Raw genomic sequence first — 14,759 nt, 5'->3', positions numbered from 1 at the left:
CTGGGAGGAGTGGCTGACACACCGGAAGGCTGCGCTGCCATTCAGCGACACCTGGACAGACGAGAGATTTTTCAAAGTGTCAGCTTTGAAACATAAAGTTTTCTTCCTCCATAACTTTCCTACAACCCTACCACAACTTGAGTCACTGAGTTCATTGCAGGGCTTTTCTTGTCTAGTTGGGATATTACTCAGCATCTGTCTTTGCAGTTGTTCTGCTGTTGGTTTGCCACAGTGACACTGTCCTTTGCTTAGATATGTTGTGTAAGAAAAGGGTATGGGGGGCAAAAACTTCCCATTCTGCTTCATAGCCTCTGCCAGAAGGATGGAATATAATAAGCTGTAACAATTAGAGGAGACAACAGTACTGTTTACCATAGCATTGTTTCTAGATTTAAACATAGGTAAAGTCAGTATTTTAAGACCAAGTGCAATTCCTGTAGTTCTGGGATAAATCAAATCTAAAGAAAGGGGATTTTTCCATGGAAGGTAGGTACTTCTAAACTCATATGAAGTGATACTTGGAGGGTTTTCCTAATAGAGATTTCTGTCAAGGAGATAGTAAATCAAGTGTTTTACCAAACAAACAAGCACAAATTCTTGCCGTGTTTTACATTTCTGCTGAAAATAGATTCTCCTTTTTTATCCATCTGGTGATGGTCAACAGGCCAACTGAAACTGGGCTACGTGCTGCAACAATATAGCTAATCAGGTGCTGTGTATCCCTGTCAACAACATGAAACTTGTGTCCTCATTGAAGTGTGAATGATTCAGACCTATGCATTTGTTCTGAAAGCAGTGGTTAGAGAGGACAGTATTGTACTGCTTGGTAGAAATACATCCTGTAGCAGAGGAAACCTGTGCATCTGCATAAACCTCTCTCCATCCAGCTGCCTTCTGTCATATTTTTGTTTAGAAGTAGCAGCTGAGGATATTGGGGCTGCCACTGTGGGTGGAGGCTGGGTCCTGCAGCAGGGACAAGGCCAGGCCAGGCCGAGCTCATGGACTGACAAGCAGCATGCGGACAGGAGGTGTGTGATGCTGCTGACTGGCTTGTTGCAGTTGTGAAAGAGTATGGATGTACTCCAAAATACTCAAATAATTATAAAGTTAGTTTTCAGTTTTTAAAAGAAAGCTGGTTTAAAGCAAAATCTTTTAAGTACTCTGATTACCTACATAAAAGGTAGTGATAACCTGGTAGTGTGTGTATGGAAAGCTTTCAATGACATTTTGTAACAGCTCTCACAGGACTGAGCAGATCATTTGATAAAATGAATATCATTCTCCCAGGTGCCAGCACATCTGCCCTTGTGATTGTAAACAAACAAATCCCTTAAGTCTGTACTTGTTTACACATTTCTTTTTTCATTGATGTATTCAGCAGTAGTTGCAAATTAGCCAATTCTTGTGTTGCAAGAGTTCTGTCTTTTCAGAAAAACTAGTATGTTTTGTTTGTTATAGACAAGTTTTTAAGTCTCTTAAGGCTTTCTTGCCTTTGAGCAACTTGGAGTGCCTTGGAGCAGAGCCAGAATTTCAAATAATGGGAAACATGTTATACCATTTTTTTAAGAATTTTTTTAATATATTTATCGATATATTATACAATATATCCACCTACATCTCTGCCTTTGGTTCCTTCCGTATATACCCCATAATGTGGTACAATCTCTAAATACTCATGTCTGCATAGCCTTGTAAGTAGTAACCTCCCTTGATCTGTAAGGTGCTCTGGAGAGCCATTCACGCATCCCAATGTGTTTCACACCTGGATAGAGGCTGATGGCTCTAGGAAGCCCCAGGAAGGGCTGTGACAGGGCACTTTTGTCTCTGAGTTATTTGGGTTACCCAAGCTGCCATCGTGCCTTTGTTCTCCTTTGTGTTTGTGGGGGACAAGCTTTTCAATCACAGAACAAATGACAGAGTTGCTGGACAATGAGTGGCTACAGTCATAGACGGTATGAAACCTGATCACTACTTAATTTGAAACCTTGGAAACTGCCCTTCTTTTTCCTGGCAGTAGTGACCCTCCTGTTTTAGCTCTTCTAAATGGTAAATGAAAAAGAAGAAGATTTTCTTTCTCAGTTTACAATATCCTGCCAGTTTACTGTTTACTGTCACTGTAACTAAAAGCTCGCTCTTCAAATACCAGCTTAAATAACTGTCAATTACAGCTACCAGAACAATTCTACCTGCACTTGGTTGTTTTTGCTATTCAAGTGCTGTCCAATAGGTAATACATATCACTGGCGACTGAAGTGAATCTTCTATACTAATGTTATGTATGTTTCAAATCCAAGTTGAGGCCATTTTACAACAGACAAAAAATGGGGCGGGGGGGGGAAGTGGGTAAAATAGAAGTATTTGTAAAATGTTGACTGAAACACTCCTAATTTTTGAGAGCTCTTCTCATTTTTTTTTCTTCCTCAGCTTTCTTAGTCTGAGAAAAATAAAGCAGAGACAGAAGGAAACAAAATTAACAGGATGAGTAAAATAAACAATTAAAAGGCATAGTACACAGGTTACTTCAGGTAATAAAGAATGCCTTTACTGAAGTTGCTTCAGTTCCCCAAACCCTATTATGAGCAGAATAAAAACCTGATCCAATTCATCTTCAGGAGTAGAGGGATGGCTAAGGGCATGAACCCATCTTGAGCCAGTGAACTTAGGAAGTTTAGCTAAATTATTGATGCAATAGTAAAAGTAGCAGTTCAAACAGATTTGATGCTGAATTATTTTCTAAATCCTGCTTGTTGAAAAACAGCTGTAGTGTCTGAAGTTTAACAGTTCATTTTTAAATTGAGAGGTTGTGTTTAAATGTCAAGTAGATCATCTATTTGTTTATTGTTTGTTTAAAAAAATCAGACTAATAAAAGATAAGGGTGATGCATGAAATTTCACTGACAGCTCTGTGTGGAACTACAGAAATACTACAACCACTAAGCTGCTTTCAAATGATCACAAACAAATACATCAGCATAATATACTGCATGTATTTTGTCTTGAATGGATGAATTCAAAAGACCCACAAGCTGTAGTAAAGGAACGACGTTGCTGAATTAGCTGTCAGGTTGAATACATGGCATTTTCTTAATAAAGGACTCATTGGTCAAATATACTGTTGTGGTTTAACCAAGCAGGCAGCTAAAACAACCACACAGCTCAATCCCCCACCTCAGTGGGATAGGGGAGAGAATTGAAAAGAAAAAAAAAGGTCAAACTTGTGGGTTAAGATAAAGACAGTTTAATAGGACAGAAAAGGAAGATGATGATGATGATGATGATAATAATAATAATAATACTGGGCCCCAGTACAAGAAAGGCATTGAGCTGTAGGAGCGAGTCCAGAGGAGGGCCGCGAAGATGATCAGAGGGCTGGAGCACCTCTCCTATGAGGACAGGCTGAGAGAGTTGGGGTTGCTCAGCCTGGAGAAGAGAAGGCTCTGGGGAGACCTAATTGTGGCCTTCCAGTACCTGACAGGGGGCCTTCAGGAAAGATGGTCAGGGACTGTTTATCAGGGAGTGTAGTGACAGGACAAGGGGTAATGGGTTTAAGCTGAAGGAGGGTCGATTTAGATTAGATGTTAGGAAGAAACTCTTTCCTGTGAGGGTGGTGAGGCACTGGAACAGGTTGCCCAGGGAGGTTGTGGAAGCCCCATCCCTAGAAGCGTTTAAGGCCAGGTTGGATGGGGCTTTGGGCAACCTGGTCTAGTGGAGGGTGTCCCTGCCCGTGGCAGGGCGGTTGGAACTAGATGATCTTTGAGGTCCCTTCCAACCCAAACCTTTCTATGATTCTATGATTAAGCTATGAACAGCACGATTTCTCACCACCCGAAGCCCATGCTCAGCTAGTTACCGAGCTGCCCTGCCTCCCAGCCAGCCCCCCAGTTATATACGGAGCATGACGTCGTATGGTATGGAATATCCCTTTTGTCAATTTGGGTCAGCTGTCCTGGCTGTGTTACCTCCCAGCTTCTTGGGTGCCTCCTGACTTCTCACTGGTGGGACAATATGAGAAGCTGAAAAGTCCTTGACTGCAGTCAAGGCTGTGGTGGAACACATGGCGAAACAGTAGCGATCAGCCTGCATTTGGCATATGGACATGAGAGCAGGAGACCTAACTGATGCTGATGTGAGTGGGCAGTTCTGAAAGCTTGGAACAGAAAGCCAGCAAGGGTTGGGTGGCACTGTCAGTCCCATTTCAATAGGACTATCTCTACATGTACAATCTGTGTCTAGTTATTGCAACAGTAGCTACACATTGAGAAAAGCTAGACCAAATAATTGTATTCCTGGAGTAAAGAGAACACATCCTGGCAGACTTTTTATTTTAAAGTCATGATGTGGTATGTAGTGTCGAGTGGGCATTTCTAAAGTCTCTACAGGAAAATAATAAAAAATCCTTTGAAAATACAGATCTTGGTGTCTTCTATTCTTATAGGGCAGAAGGATACTATGTCCCCTTCCTTAAAGGCTTTCTGAATGGAAAAAAAAATCTTGATTTTTCCTTTAGTAATCCCTAAAGGTTCTGCTTCATTAGATTTTTTTGCAGTTTCAGTAAACTCCATATTCTCAGAGATTAAAGGAGCTTTATCTTGCAGTCACAATGCAAACAGCATATGGTGTTTATGCAGGAAGAAAAGCTATCTCAGGACCCAACTGTATTAGATTTCACTCAAAAGCCATTTCTAAAGGTTGTCTACTGTGTGAGCACAGAGAATACTACTTCCAGTTTGAGAACAACTGGAGAAGAGACAGTGTAGCTGTAAGGTGTTTAATTTTGTTTCCAGATAGTTGCTAATGCAGTGGTGGGGTTATTGTCACATTATTCATTATGTTATTATTACTATTGTGAGTTTAATTAAATAACTTCAGTATTCTGTTTCTTGAAAAATCAAGATATTATTGTTACTGGGAAGCTGAAGAATATTGTTATTTATGAATAAAAGGTCCATATTTGCTTTTGGATGTAACATCCTTAAAATAATATTCTGTGTAGCAAATGACTTCCCTTGCAAGGAAACCATTTTCAGCACCACTCAGAGAAGGTGAAAGAAGTAACTCAGGCTTTTGAGACTGAGGACCAATCTATGTTAAGTAGCTAGTTAAGAAGAAATTGTTTCATCCCTGACAGAGCTCATTTGGTGGATCACTATCATCATGGTTCTTCAAGGATCATACTAGAGTTCTCAATGTTAATGAGAATGTTAATGCTACTCATTAAAACCAGGAAAATAAATGGTAAAGAAGAAATATGTTCTGCTAGTTGTTCAGAGTGTATTTGATGTAATGTATACATTCATTGGCAATTTGCTTAACATCTAAACTGTAAAATAACTGTTGGTAACAAAGTTTATCAGCAAATACCATATACTTCAAGAAGTCCAGGAACTGATGTAGTAACACATTTATTGATCACTTTACCAACTAAAGATACAATTTTATACAGTCAGTCAACAGCAGTAACATACTTTATGAGAAGCTATGCTTTAAAAAATGGTGTTTACAATATGGATTTCACTACAACTTTTCAAGCCAAGCTTTTACAGTGCTAATCAAACAACTGCTGTACTTGAACTTTTTTCCCTAAAACATCAACAATAATGTTGTAGCCAAAGTAGCTTTTCCATTGTTAATGTGGGTTTAGAATTTAACAAGACAACTTTAAAAGGTTTAAAACATCCATAACATTGCCATTACTTTAACATTCACACTGATAAAGTGATACATGTAATACTTTCTAGCATTAATAAACAGTGTAAAAATATATTGCATATATATATATATAAAAATTTGTTTCCTTTTCCTGAAAAAACCTAGTACAAACTAGTAGTATATGATCCCCCTTCAAGTTTCTTTTACTTATTTTAAAGATTGTTAATTTAAAACTACTACTATTCAGAAACAAAGATATGGAAATAGAGAATCACTGTTGTGCTCCCCCATAACCTCTTATCATGGTTACTAAGCATATTAACCCCTTGGTAATGGTGGTTCCATTTTTGCTAACACCAGTTAGAATTTTGGCACTGACTGCAGTGGGGATAAGATTTTGCCCAGTGTGCTTTGCACTGGATGGTGCCTGGCCCCCTTCATCAAGTGGTTAAAAATCTTTGCTTAGGATATGTTTATCTATTATAGTTAAGATTAAGAAATTCTATGCTCAAGTTGTTCATTTGTAATAATGAAAAAAAAAAAAGGTTCAGTGTTAAATTAGTGAGGGGAAAAAAGTAAACTTGTAAGGTTAAATGATCATGTAAAATATTTACCATGTTGAAAATTTCACAGTGAACACAGTAGGCTAATACAGCTGAATGTTAATGTTTGCAATGCCTGCAATTATAAATATTGCAGGTAATTATTAGCACACAGCAGCTTCCTGGTTTTCTGGACCAAGATGAAAGACAAATGAAAATAAGAACAAGAAATAGTAAGATTCACTGAAGGTTTCTATCATGCTGTACAGTGCTCCAAGGAAGACTATGTCAAGATGTATCTCCATACCACAACTATTTAATGATTACATTTTTATTAGTGTTCTAAGTAATCAAAGACAAAACAGTTTTGCCTCTACACTTTATGATCAGGTCCTGACAGCATGAACATCCAGATTTGTGCAAATAAATAATCAAAACATCTAAACCAAATTAGAAATGGATGTTGGAACAGCATGGACAGATAAACAAGCTAGCAAAGGAATAAAGCCTAATGTGGATAAATAAATGGTTCATGACTGAAGAAAACCAACCTCAAACATTCAAAAATTATACTTCTGTATAAATATATATTTCTCCTGTAATATTTAAATCTGTGAAACATAAAACCTTGCTAAGAATAAACTTCAATATACTTATCCAACATTGACCATTTCTCTGCTTTACAGAATGTAAAGATAAATTACTTTGTATTATAGGCATTATACAAAACATTTTCCCTACTGCAATAGTTTGCCAAAGCTGATATATTCTGCACCCAGCACACAGATAAACAAACACTATAACTTGTTTTTTTGTCTATGACCTTACCGTTTCATACACTACACTCTAAGAAAAGTAGTTTGCCAAGAGGATTTTACACAAGACATCAGAGTTTGTAGGTTAACTGACCTTACATAAAGCCTTTGTAAAGAGCTAGTATGTATTTAGCATGAATATTACAGACACACAGCATTTCAGTTGCATTAATGTAACCCTATTTAACAGAGCCAAGGTGGCATTATTTCACATTATTTAATTACTTTGTGTTCAAATAGCATTTCAGCAAATGCAAGCATACAGAAACTCATCTGATGTAAACTGGAGCTTAAAATAATTCACCATTGTGGGGATACCGATTACCATCTTTTTTCTTATTTTTTTGATCACCCATAATATAGCTCCTGATCAAAATGTAAAGATGGATGAAGTATGAGTGTATTTTTAGGGCTGCATTTTTAATTAACTTGAATGTAACTTTATTCATATGTGTGATCTGTTCTGAAAAATGTGCAAAGTAATAGAAAAATCTTGAATAAAGATAACTGAATGTAAGGGCAAATTATCGTGAGCATTATCTTTAAGACCTTTACAAATGCTTACAACAAAACTCACTTTATACAGTGCCATAAGCTTTACAGTAACTCACAAAAAGACATGCTGTATAACTATATTTGAAAATTAATTCATTGGCTGTTTACCTGCAATGGAATATGGTAGGTGCTTGACATTTTTCCAAATCAGGTTAGTCAGTTGCCATTTCAATGTCAATTTCCAAATGTAAGGCATTAAAAAAAAAAAAAAAGCCTCTTCCATAGTATTGCTCTTCATGTGTGTATATATATACACCAAAGTAGTACATGTGTGCATGCACATGTGTTTGTGCATGATTATGAAAGAGAATTTATTTTTAAAAAAAAACATTTCTGACTACCAGTACTGCAAATGTCTGTCAAGAATACTCAGTAAATAGGCTGGATTTTTTTCTCTTATTTATTATCAAGCTTGCTCTTGCCAAAGTCTATCATCTAGAGTGGACAATCAATTAGTTTGAATGAAACAAGCCAATTCAAATGCTTTCTGACAACAAAGTAAAGAGTCATATCTTAAACTTGTTTTGAAATCCACCTTCTCCATATGGATTTTGAAGCAATATAGCCAAGGTAATATACTAAAAAAACTTAAAAAACCCCAAACCTAAATATATTACTGTTATTTCTCCCTGCAAAAACAAATTACTTGGGCAATTAAGATATGGAGGTACTATCTGCAATATTCTTTAGCTGCCTGAAGCACCATTCTTAGCTGGAACAGCATTCAAGCATTCTTTTTTGAGTTTAATGAGCAAGCATGAATGCAACTAAAAGTCTCTCACTAGTTTTAGGATTCTGAAGACTTAAAAAGAACATCCCAGTCCATTACTTCCAGCTTTTATTAGGTAAGTAAGCCAAATGGGCACTTGGGTGCACAAAATGAGTAAATGAATGTCTAAATGCTATTTTATGGCCAAACATTCCAAATACAGGAGGTACACATGTATCAAGTTGAGGCATTCCAGACTGTGAGAATTTCACACAAGTTTGAGATCTATCATTATACTTCAGGTATTTAATTTCATAAAGGTAAGACTCAGGGCCATAGGCATTGTACGACAGTCCTGTTTTCCCATTCCCACCTCAATATACCATGACTTTGTACTTACTAACTGATGATGAACAACTGCTTGTATACATAGTGAGCGTCAACTTGCTTCACAAACTTGTGGCAAAGGAAAATACAGCGCCCATGCAGGGCATAATTTTAAATGGTATCTTGAGAGTACTCAGAGGAAATCTTGCTTTCATACTGACCCTCCTACTTCCACAAGAGATGGAGAATCTTTTCTTGTCACTCCAAGACTATGTTTGAATCAGTGAAAAGTGATTTTCCCCAGAAACGGAAACGGGGTAGAAGCGTAAAAACATAAAAGCCTCCTTAGATCTTTACCTTCATGCTATGGAGGGAGAATGGCAGTGTCACCAAGTGGCCAAGCTGAACAGCATTGGCGGCAGGACTAGAGTTTGGCCTTAATAAGATTTAAGGTTTGGATCAACATCTATATGGTTTATTTACTTAGCTGGATCCAAAGAGTATGTGTACGCACACACAAACCTGTACAAGTCTTGTATATTACATAACTTATGGCCAACTAATAGAGCCAAGAACTTAATATTCACGCTACAAACAATGTACATGAAGGTGTAGTTATTTTGGCACACACGCAAGGCTAACAGTCAGTTAAGAGGACATGTACTGGTGCAACACATTACATTTGTTCTATCATGAAGGTAAAAGGTTTGTTTCTTGGCCAGTGCCAACAGAGAATTCTCATTCATGGATGACAGGCACATGCCCCCAGAATACATGCATCACTGAAAGGCAAGGTTATGTTTTGAATATCATACATGCAGGCACAAAGAATTAAAATTTATTTTATAACTATGACAAGCCTTAAGGAGAAAACCTATCAATTATAACATTAAAGTTTTGGTTTTGGAGAAAGATACACAAAGATTTTTTTCTATAGATGGTTACAGATGATTGGGATGCCTATCATTTCCAAGTGAAACCAATAGCAGTTATTTGCCTTTTAGTTCTGGCTAATTCCAGGTACCACAAAAACATTAATTGAGCCAATAGAGGGAAAATATGGGTGACTGAAGTGCTAATAAATGAACAAAGCTTTCTATAATGCCAAAAAGTTGCCAGAGGAATTTTTTATTTAGGTAAGGTCAGTAAAATACATGGAAAATATCATAGGTCAATCCAAAATATCTTTGAAGAACAATCTCTATGCTGATGAAAAATGCAGGTTGTGACATATGAGTAGTTTTGAAATCTCCCTTTCCCTTCCCTAAATTGAAAAAGAGATAAGAAATATAGTAGGCTTAAAAAAAAAAAAAAAAAAAAGTGGCTAGATCTTGGCCACTGTCCGATGTTCAACATTTCCTTTGGGATTCCAAATATTTCATTACAATCAACAACAACTGTTCACATAGGACTGTTGAAATAATGTATCGTTTTTAATGTCTGCTTCTCAGTAACACTATTGTGATAGCTTTGATAGCCACATAAAGCAGAACAACAATTTTTGCTTCTGATATTTCCACGTTGATAAGATTGTTGCAAAATTCTCAACAAGTAACTAAAGCATATGGAGTGACTAGAGGAAATTAATAAGCAAGCGCTAATAAGAAAAGCCATTTAATTCTGAATATTTTATTTTAAAACTAGGTTATTTTGGGGAAATTATTTGTAAGGACTATTCTTTTGCCCCAGTGAGGATTTTTATTTCTTGGCCTCAATCTTGCAAAGGCTTTGATGGTCAGGTTAAGCCTCAGTGGAGATATGGTAAGATTGTTTACTGCCATAGTATTTAAGAGTTTAATTTTAAATGAACAGTGTTTGTACTTTAAAGCAGTTATTGCTAAAAGCAACCTGAACTTTCTGATCACATTTCTGTTGGCAGAATGTTCAGTGGTAATGAAAGCAGGGATAATTAGGAACAACAGGATTTTATAGGAGATGTCACATAGAAGAGTGCTGCATAGTATAGGATGTGGAAAGTTAGATGGAATGAGTCAAGATGCCCCAAAAAAGGAGATGACTGTAAACCTTATTAGGTAGCCAGGCCCTTACTTCAGGCATGACATTTAGTTACAGCCTGGAATATAGTGCACAGGAATAGCATATGCTCTACACCACTTCAAGGGTTGAAAATGAGTCACCTTCTGCACCTGCTGAGGTATTCCTTCCCCTCATCTCTGAGGTACCAGCCATACTTGCTGTCCTGAAAGTTGAGGGAATGGCAGATGAACAAGAAAATGTACTTTGCCTCATTCCCAAGCAGACCTGGAACCTATGGCTAACCTTCAAGATAGTATTTAGGCTTTTAATTTCCTATGGATATTAGTGGAAAAGTAAGAGCTTATGTAGAAGGCTGAACCCCTAATACACAGCTGTATATGGTGCTTTTATTCATAGCCCTTATCTTCCACACCAAGTGTAGTAAAAGGGAAAAAATCTTCCCAAAGTACTATCTTTCTAGCTACAACTTACCTTTGTCACTGTCATATCACAGTGACTTCTATCCAATTGTAGAAACAAAGAAGAAACAAAGAAGTGTGTTCATCAAAATAAAATACTGCTATCTGAAGCATCTTCTCAGGTCCTGATCCAAAGCTTATTGCGCCACTGAAAGCATTTCACAGAACTTTGCATCAGATCCATACGAAGCGCTTTGATTCATGGCAGTGATTTTATACTTTACAAGTAATGGAAAATAAACTCTGGCAGAACCCCAGCTAGTTCCATTGAGCAGAGTAGCTCAATTTCTAATCAGTGTCGGAATCTGTCTGCATACTCAATTCCTTTGCATGCCTTCTATCTTATGAGTGTGCTGGTCTCTCACACTGTGAACTAGCAACTTAAAACCTAATTATACATTAAAACCTTCCTAACTAATCACTCCTCCTGCATAGCAACAGTCTGGCATTACTGACGCTCAGTATTTGGGTACTTGAGAAAGCCTGTCACTTGTGCGCCTTGTGTTAAGCATCACCTGATGTGCCAGACAAGGCAGCTAGCTGGCAACAAACAGCCAGATCAACAGTGTACTGAAAGGGCTCTGCAGTAGACTGGACTTCACTCTTCATTCAGGCTGGGTCCAGATCTTTTCAGTTACCAGCAAGTTATGAGTCAAGTCTTAAAGTCAACGGGAAGAATAGGGACACTCGTTTTGTCTGTAACTTAGCTGAAGGATTTATCAAGGGTTAGAGGCTTAGCCTTTTTATTCATAAGGTAACAGGATTATCCAGGAGCCTTCTTCAGGTGCACAGGCACCAGTGACGTAGAAGAAGGTTCTCTACATTTAGACAGTTCACTACCATGTTGGAATAATTTAGCCATTGTTGGTATCACAGTATTTTCTGCCTCAGAGTGTGACAGGTCACCAGTGCAACATAGATGTGGATAATCCTTCATTCCATGGAAATTTTTCTTCAAGAACAATGGGTAACTCGTGGAAAGGCTTCACAAAGCTGGATGCTCCTAATCTTGAGCATCCTTACATACATCAAAAATCTTCCCAGGTAACCAAAGCCAACCATGCAAAAAGCCATTTAAATCTTTTCAAGAACATGTGCTGAGTTTTGGCAAAGTTCCCTCCCTCTTCAAAACAAAACCCGAAATAAATTACAAACAAACAAAAAAATCTCCAAGTCCACAAGGAAGTCCTTGCCTTTGCTATTCTTGTTCTGGTTTCAGGCTGATGTATGGGCTCAAAGGGTCATTGGAGGCAAAGTTACAAGAAAGGCTACCATTCAATGCCAGAAAAACAAAACATGAACAGTTGAAGGGCTGAAAACCAGTAGTCTGTTTCCAGACACTGGCCAAATACAGACTGTTGACATGCATGGTACATAACAGCACACACTGCTCACTGAATTTTAGGTACTCTGAGGGGGATGCTAATACAGGTGGAGGGAGAACAATAAATTTATTAACCTTTATTCTTAGTTGAACATGAAAATCAGTGCACGAGCTCCTTTTGAAAGAAAGCAAAGCAGAACTGCTAGCAGCTGGTTTTGAATACTGAAAATCTTATCTTTCATAGTTTTAGAGAAGCAGAGTAATTCATTAGGGTACTCGGTTCAGCTCTCGCGGAAAATTGGACCAGCCTTTTCTCTCCTTTTTAACCAATATAAAAAAAATAGTTATTTTTATTCCCATTAAGCTGTTTTGGCATTCTGGGCTCCAGGCAGGTCACACTCAGCTGCCTGCATCTTAAGCCTGTGGAACTAGTTCTCCTTCTACAGCAGTGGAAAGTCATTCCCATCAATACTATTACTCCCAAGTTAGGCAGCAAAAGTGAATAAAGAATCAAATTCCTTGGCTTCAAACAAATCTAACATAAAATGTAGCCCAGTCATAATAGTATATTTTTGTGGGTAAATTGCAGCTAATTACAAGGATATTAATGATAAATGTCCTTATTCCAAGGGGCCATAAAGTTTCCTTACGGATGTTATAGCTTAAAGGGAATATGTGACAATGTATGTGCGTAATAACATTCACTTATTAGCCATATGATTGGCAGTGTTTAGTCATAATCATTATTTAAAGTATTATTAGCTTAACGCCCCCTTCATTTCACATGTGAGGCAATGCAAACTTGAAAACAGACTGCAAAAAGCTTTAATAGACTTTCTTAGTAACGTCTTGTTCCTCACCCCTCAGATTAGTACAATAGCTCCATCCAAATCCAGCCAGTCAGAACCATGCTACAGTACACACAGTAAAAAGCACAAGGTATAGACAGGAGAAAAGTAAGGGCTGGTATTTTCCACTTCTTTCTATTAACATAAAATTTTTTAGAACCTATAGTGTCCTAGAAATAGCTTTTTTTTCAGTTTTTCATGAGTGGTGTATGACATTTACAGGCTAGCGCCTCGTATATTATAACCACTCACTCCCCAATTGTATATTGTTGAATGATTTAAGGAAAGTGCCAGATCCTGTATAAGACATTTTTAAAAAGCCCCCAAACAGTAGTCAAATCAAATTGCATAAATAATGGCACAGCAGTCAGAAAGACTGCTATGAAAGACCTCTTTTCAAGAGGTTCTCTTTGACATCCTCAGGGCAACTGGACATTTAGGAATGTTTGAGATCTTTTGCTTGAATTGACAAAGTGTAGTATAACTGCTTGCTCTTGACTTTGGTTGGGTTTTTTTGTCTAAAGCTCAACAAAATGATGTATTTTTTGTACCGATATATTTATTTTTGCCAATATACGCATGAGGAATGTAATGAAGTGGTGTTGTGCTGCAAGTAGCTCAGCAGATGTTGAAATCAGTTCCAGTTCCTGAAAACAACTTCTTGACAACATAGTCTTAACATTCACAATAACCAAAACATGTGGGATTCATCTACATCATTCTTGCAAATATATTCTCTTTCCCTCTCTTTCTCCCTCTATGTTGTAAACCCTCAGCCTTACTTGCTTCCTTGTACTTTATGATCATACGTGCCTGCATGCTTATAGCCAGATACATATCCTGAAGCATCCACCAGATCTTCTCGGCCAGCTTTGCCTTTTCCTTTCCCACTGGGATCAAACCTCTCTTTGTGAGAACCCGTGAATTTTGATGTATCTGTAAGGCGTGATACAGTTGGAGATGAAATGGCTTTCTATTGGAAGAAAGAAAAGAAACAAAAAACCCACATCAGAAATCAATTATTCTTAATACAGATATTTGTACATGCTACCAACATCTAAATCTTTGCTAATAATGAAGACTATGAAAGTATCTACTTGCTTTCAGCAAAAGGATACAAAAATGTTTGTTTCTTGCTATTACATACAACAACAATAATCATATAGCCAAGAACAAAATAATGCAAGTTATGTGAAAAACGTTTGGAAGAGACTTTCAATATGAGATACTTCTGATTAATAAGCAAGTTCTAAGCACCAAAGATACGAAGAAGTCATAGGGAACAGCCATGCTCAAAGGCCATTACATCAACATCCAAACATAAAAGCCTAGCTCCACCAATGTAGAGAAAAACAAACCAATTCATTGCTTCAAGAGACAAATTTATTCTAAATTCTAGGATTCATGAGAGAAGTAATAAACTAGAAGCTATTTTCAATGTTGGCAAATTAGCAGTCTATTAAATGGCATTGAGCAAAGACTGTCCTCTTCATTGCTTTCACTGAGTCATATCAAGCTACTTAGAAATCAAAGT

General features: G+C 37.4%; 1 protein-coding gene across 4 annotated transcripts in view; it reads right to left on the bottom strand.

Moving 5' to 3' along the window:
* Positions 1-5,386: 5,386 nt before the first annotated feature.
* Positions 5,387-14,759, bottom strand: part of TPPP (tubulin polymerization promoting protein) — an 80,281-nt gene continuing 70,908 nt past the window's right edge. For 2 of the 4 annotated variants that reach the window (XM_054818174.1, XM_054818175.1), the window contains exons 5-6: positions 14,039-14,198; positions 5,387-9,861 (exon numbers count right to left, since the gene is read on the bottom strand). In XM_054818174.1, the coding sequence (XP_054674149.1) occupies positions 9,740-9,861; positions 14,039-14,198 (282 nt within the window). In that variant the 3' untranslated portion in view covers positions 5,387-9,739. Of the gene's footprint in view, positions 14,199-14,759 lie in introns of all 4 variants that reach the window. The other 2 variants (XM_054818178.1, XM_054818176.1) reach the window with 1 other exon arrangement.

The sequence above is a fragment of the Grus americana genome, chromosome 2, assembly GCF_028858705.1.
Source record: "Grus americana isolate bGruAme1 chromosome 2, bGruAme1.mat, whole genome shotgun sequence".
In the NCBI taxonomy this organism is placed as follows: Eukaryota; Metazoa; Chordata; class Aves; order Gruiformes; family Gruidae; genus Grus; species Grus americana.
This window is presented reverse-complemented; position numbering and strand designations above follow the sequence as displayed.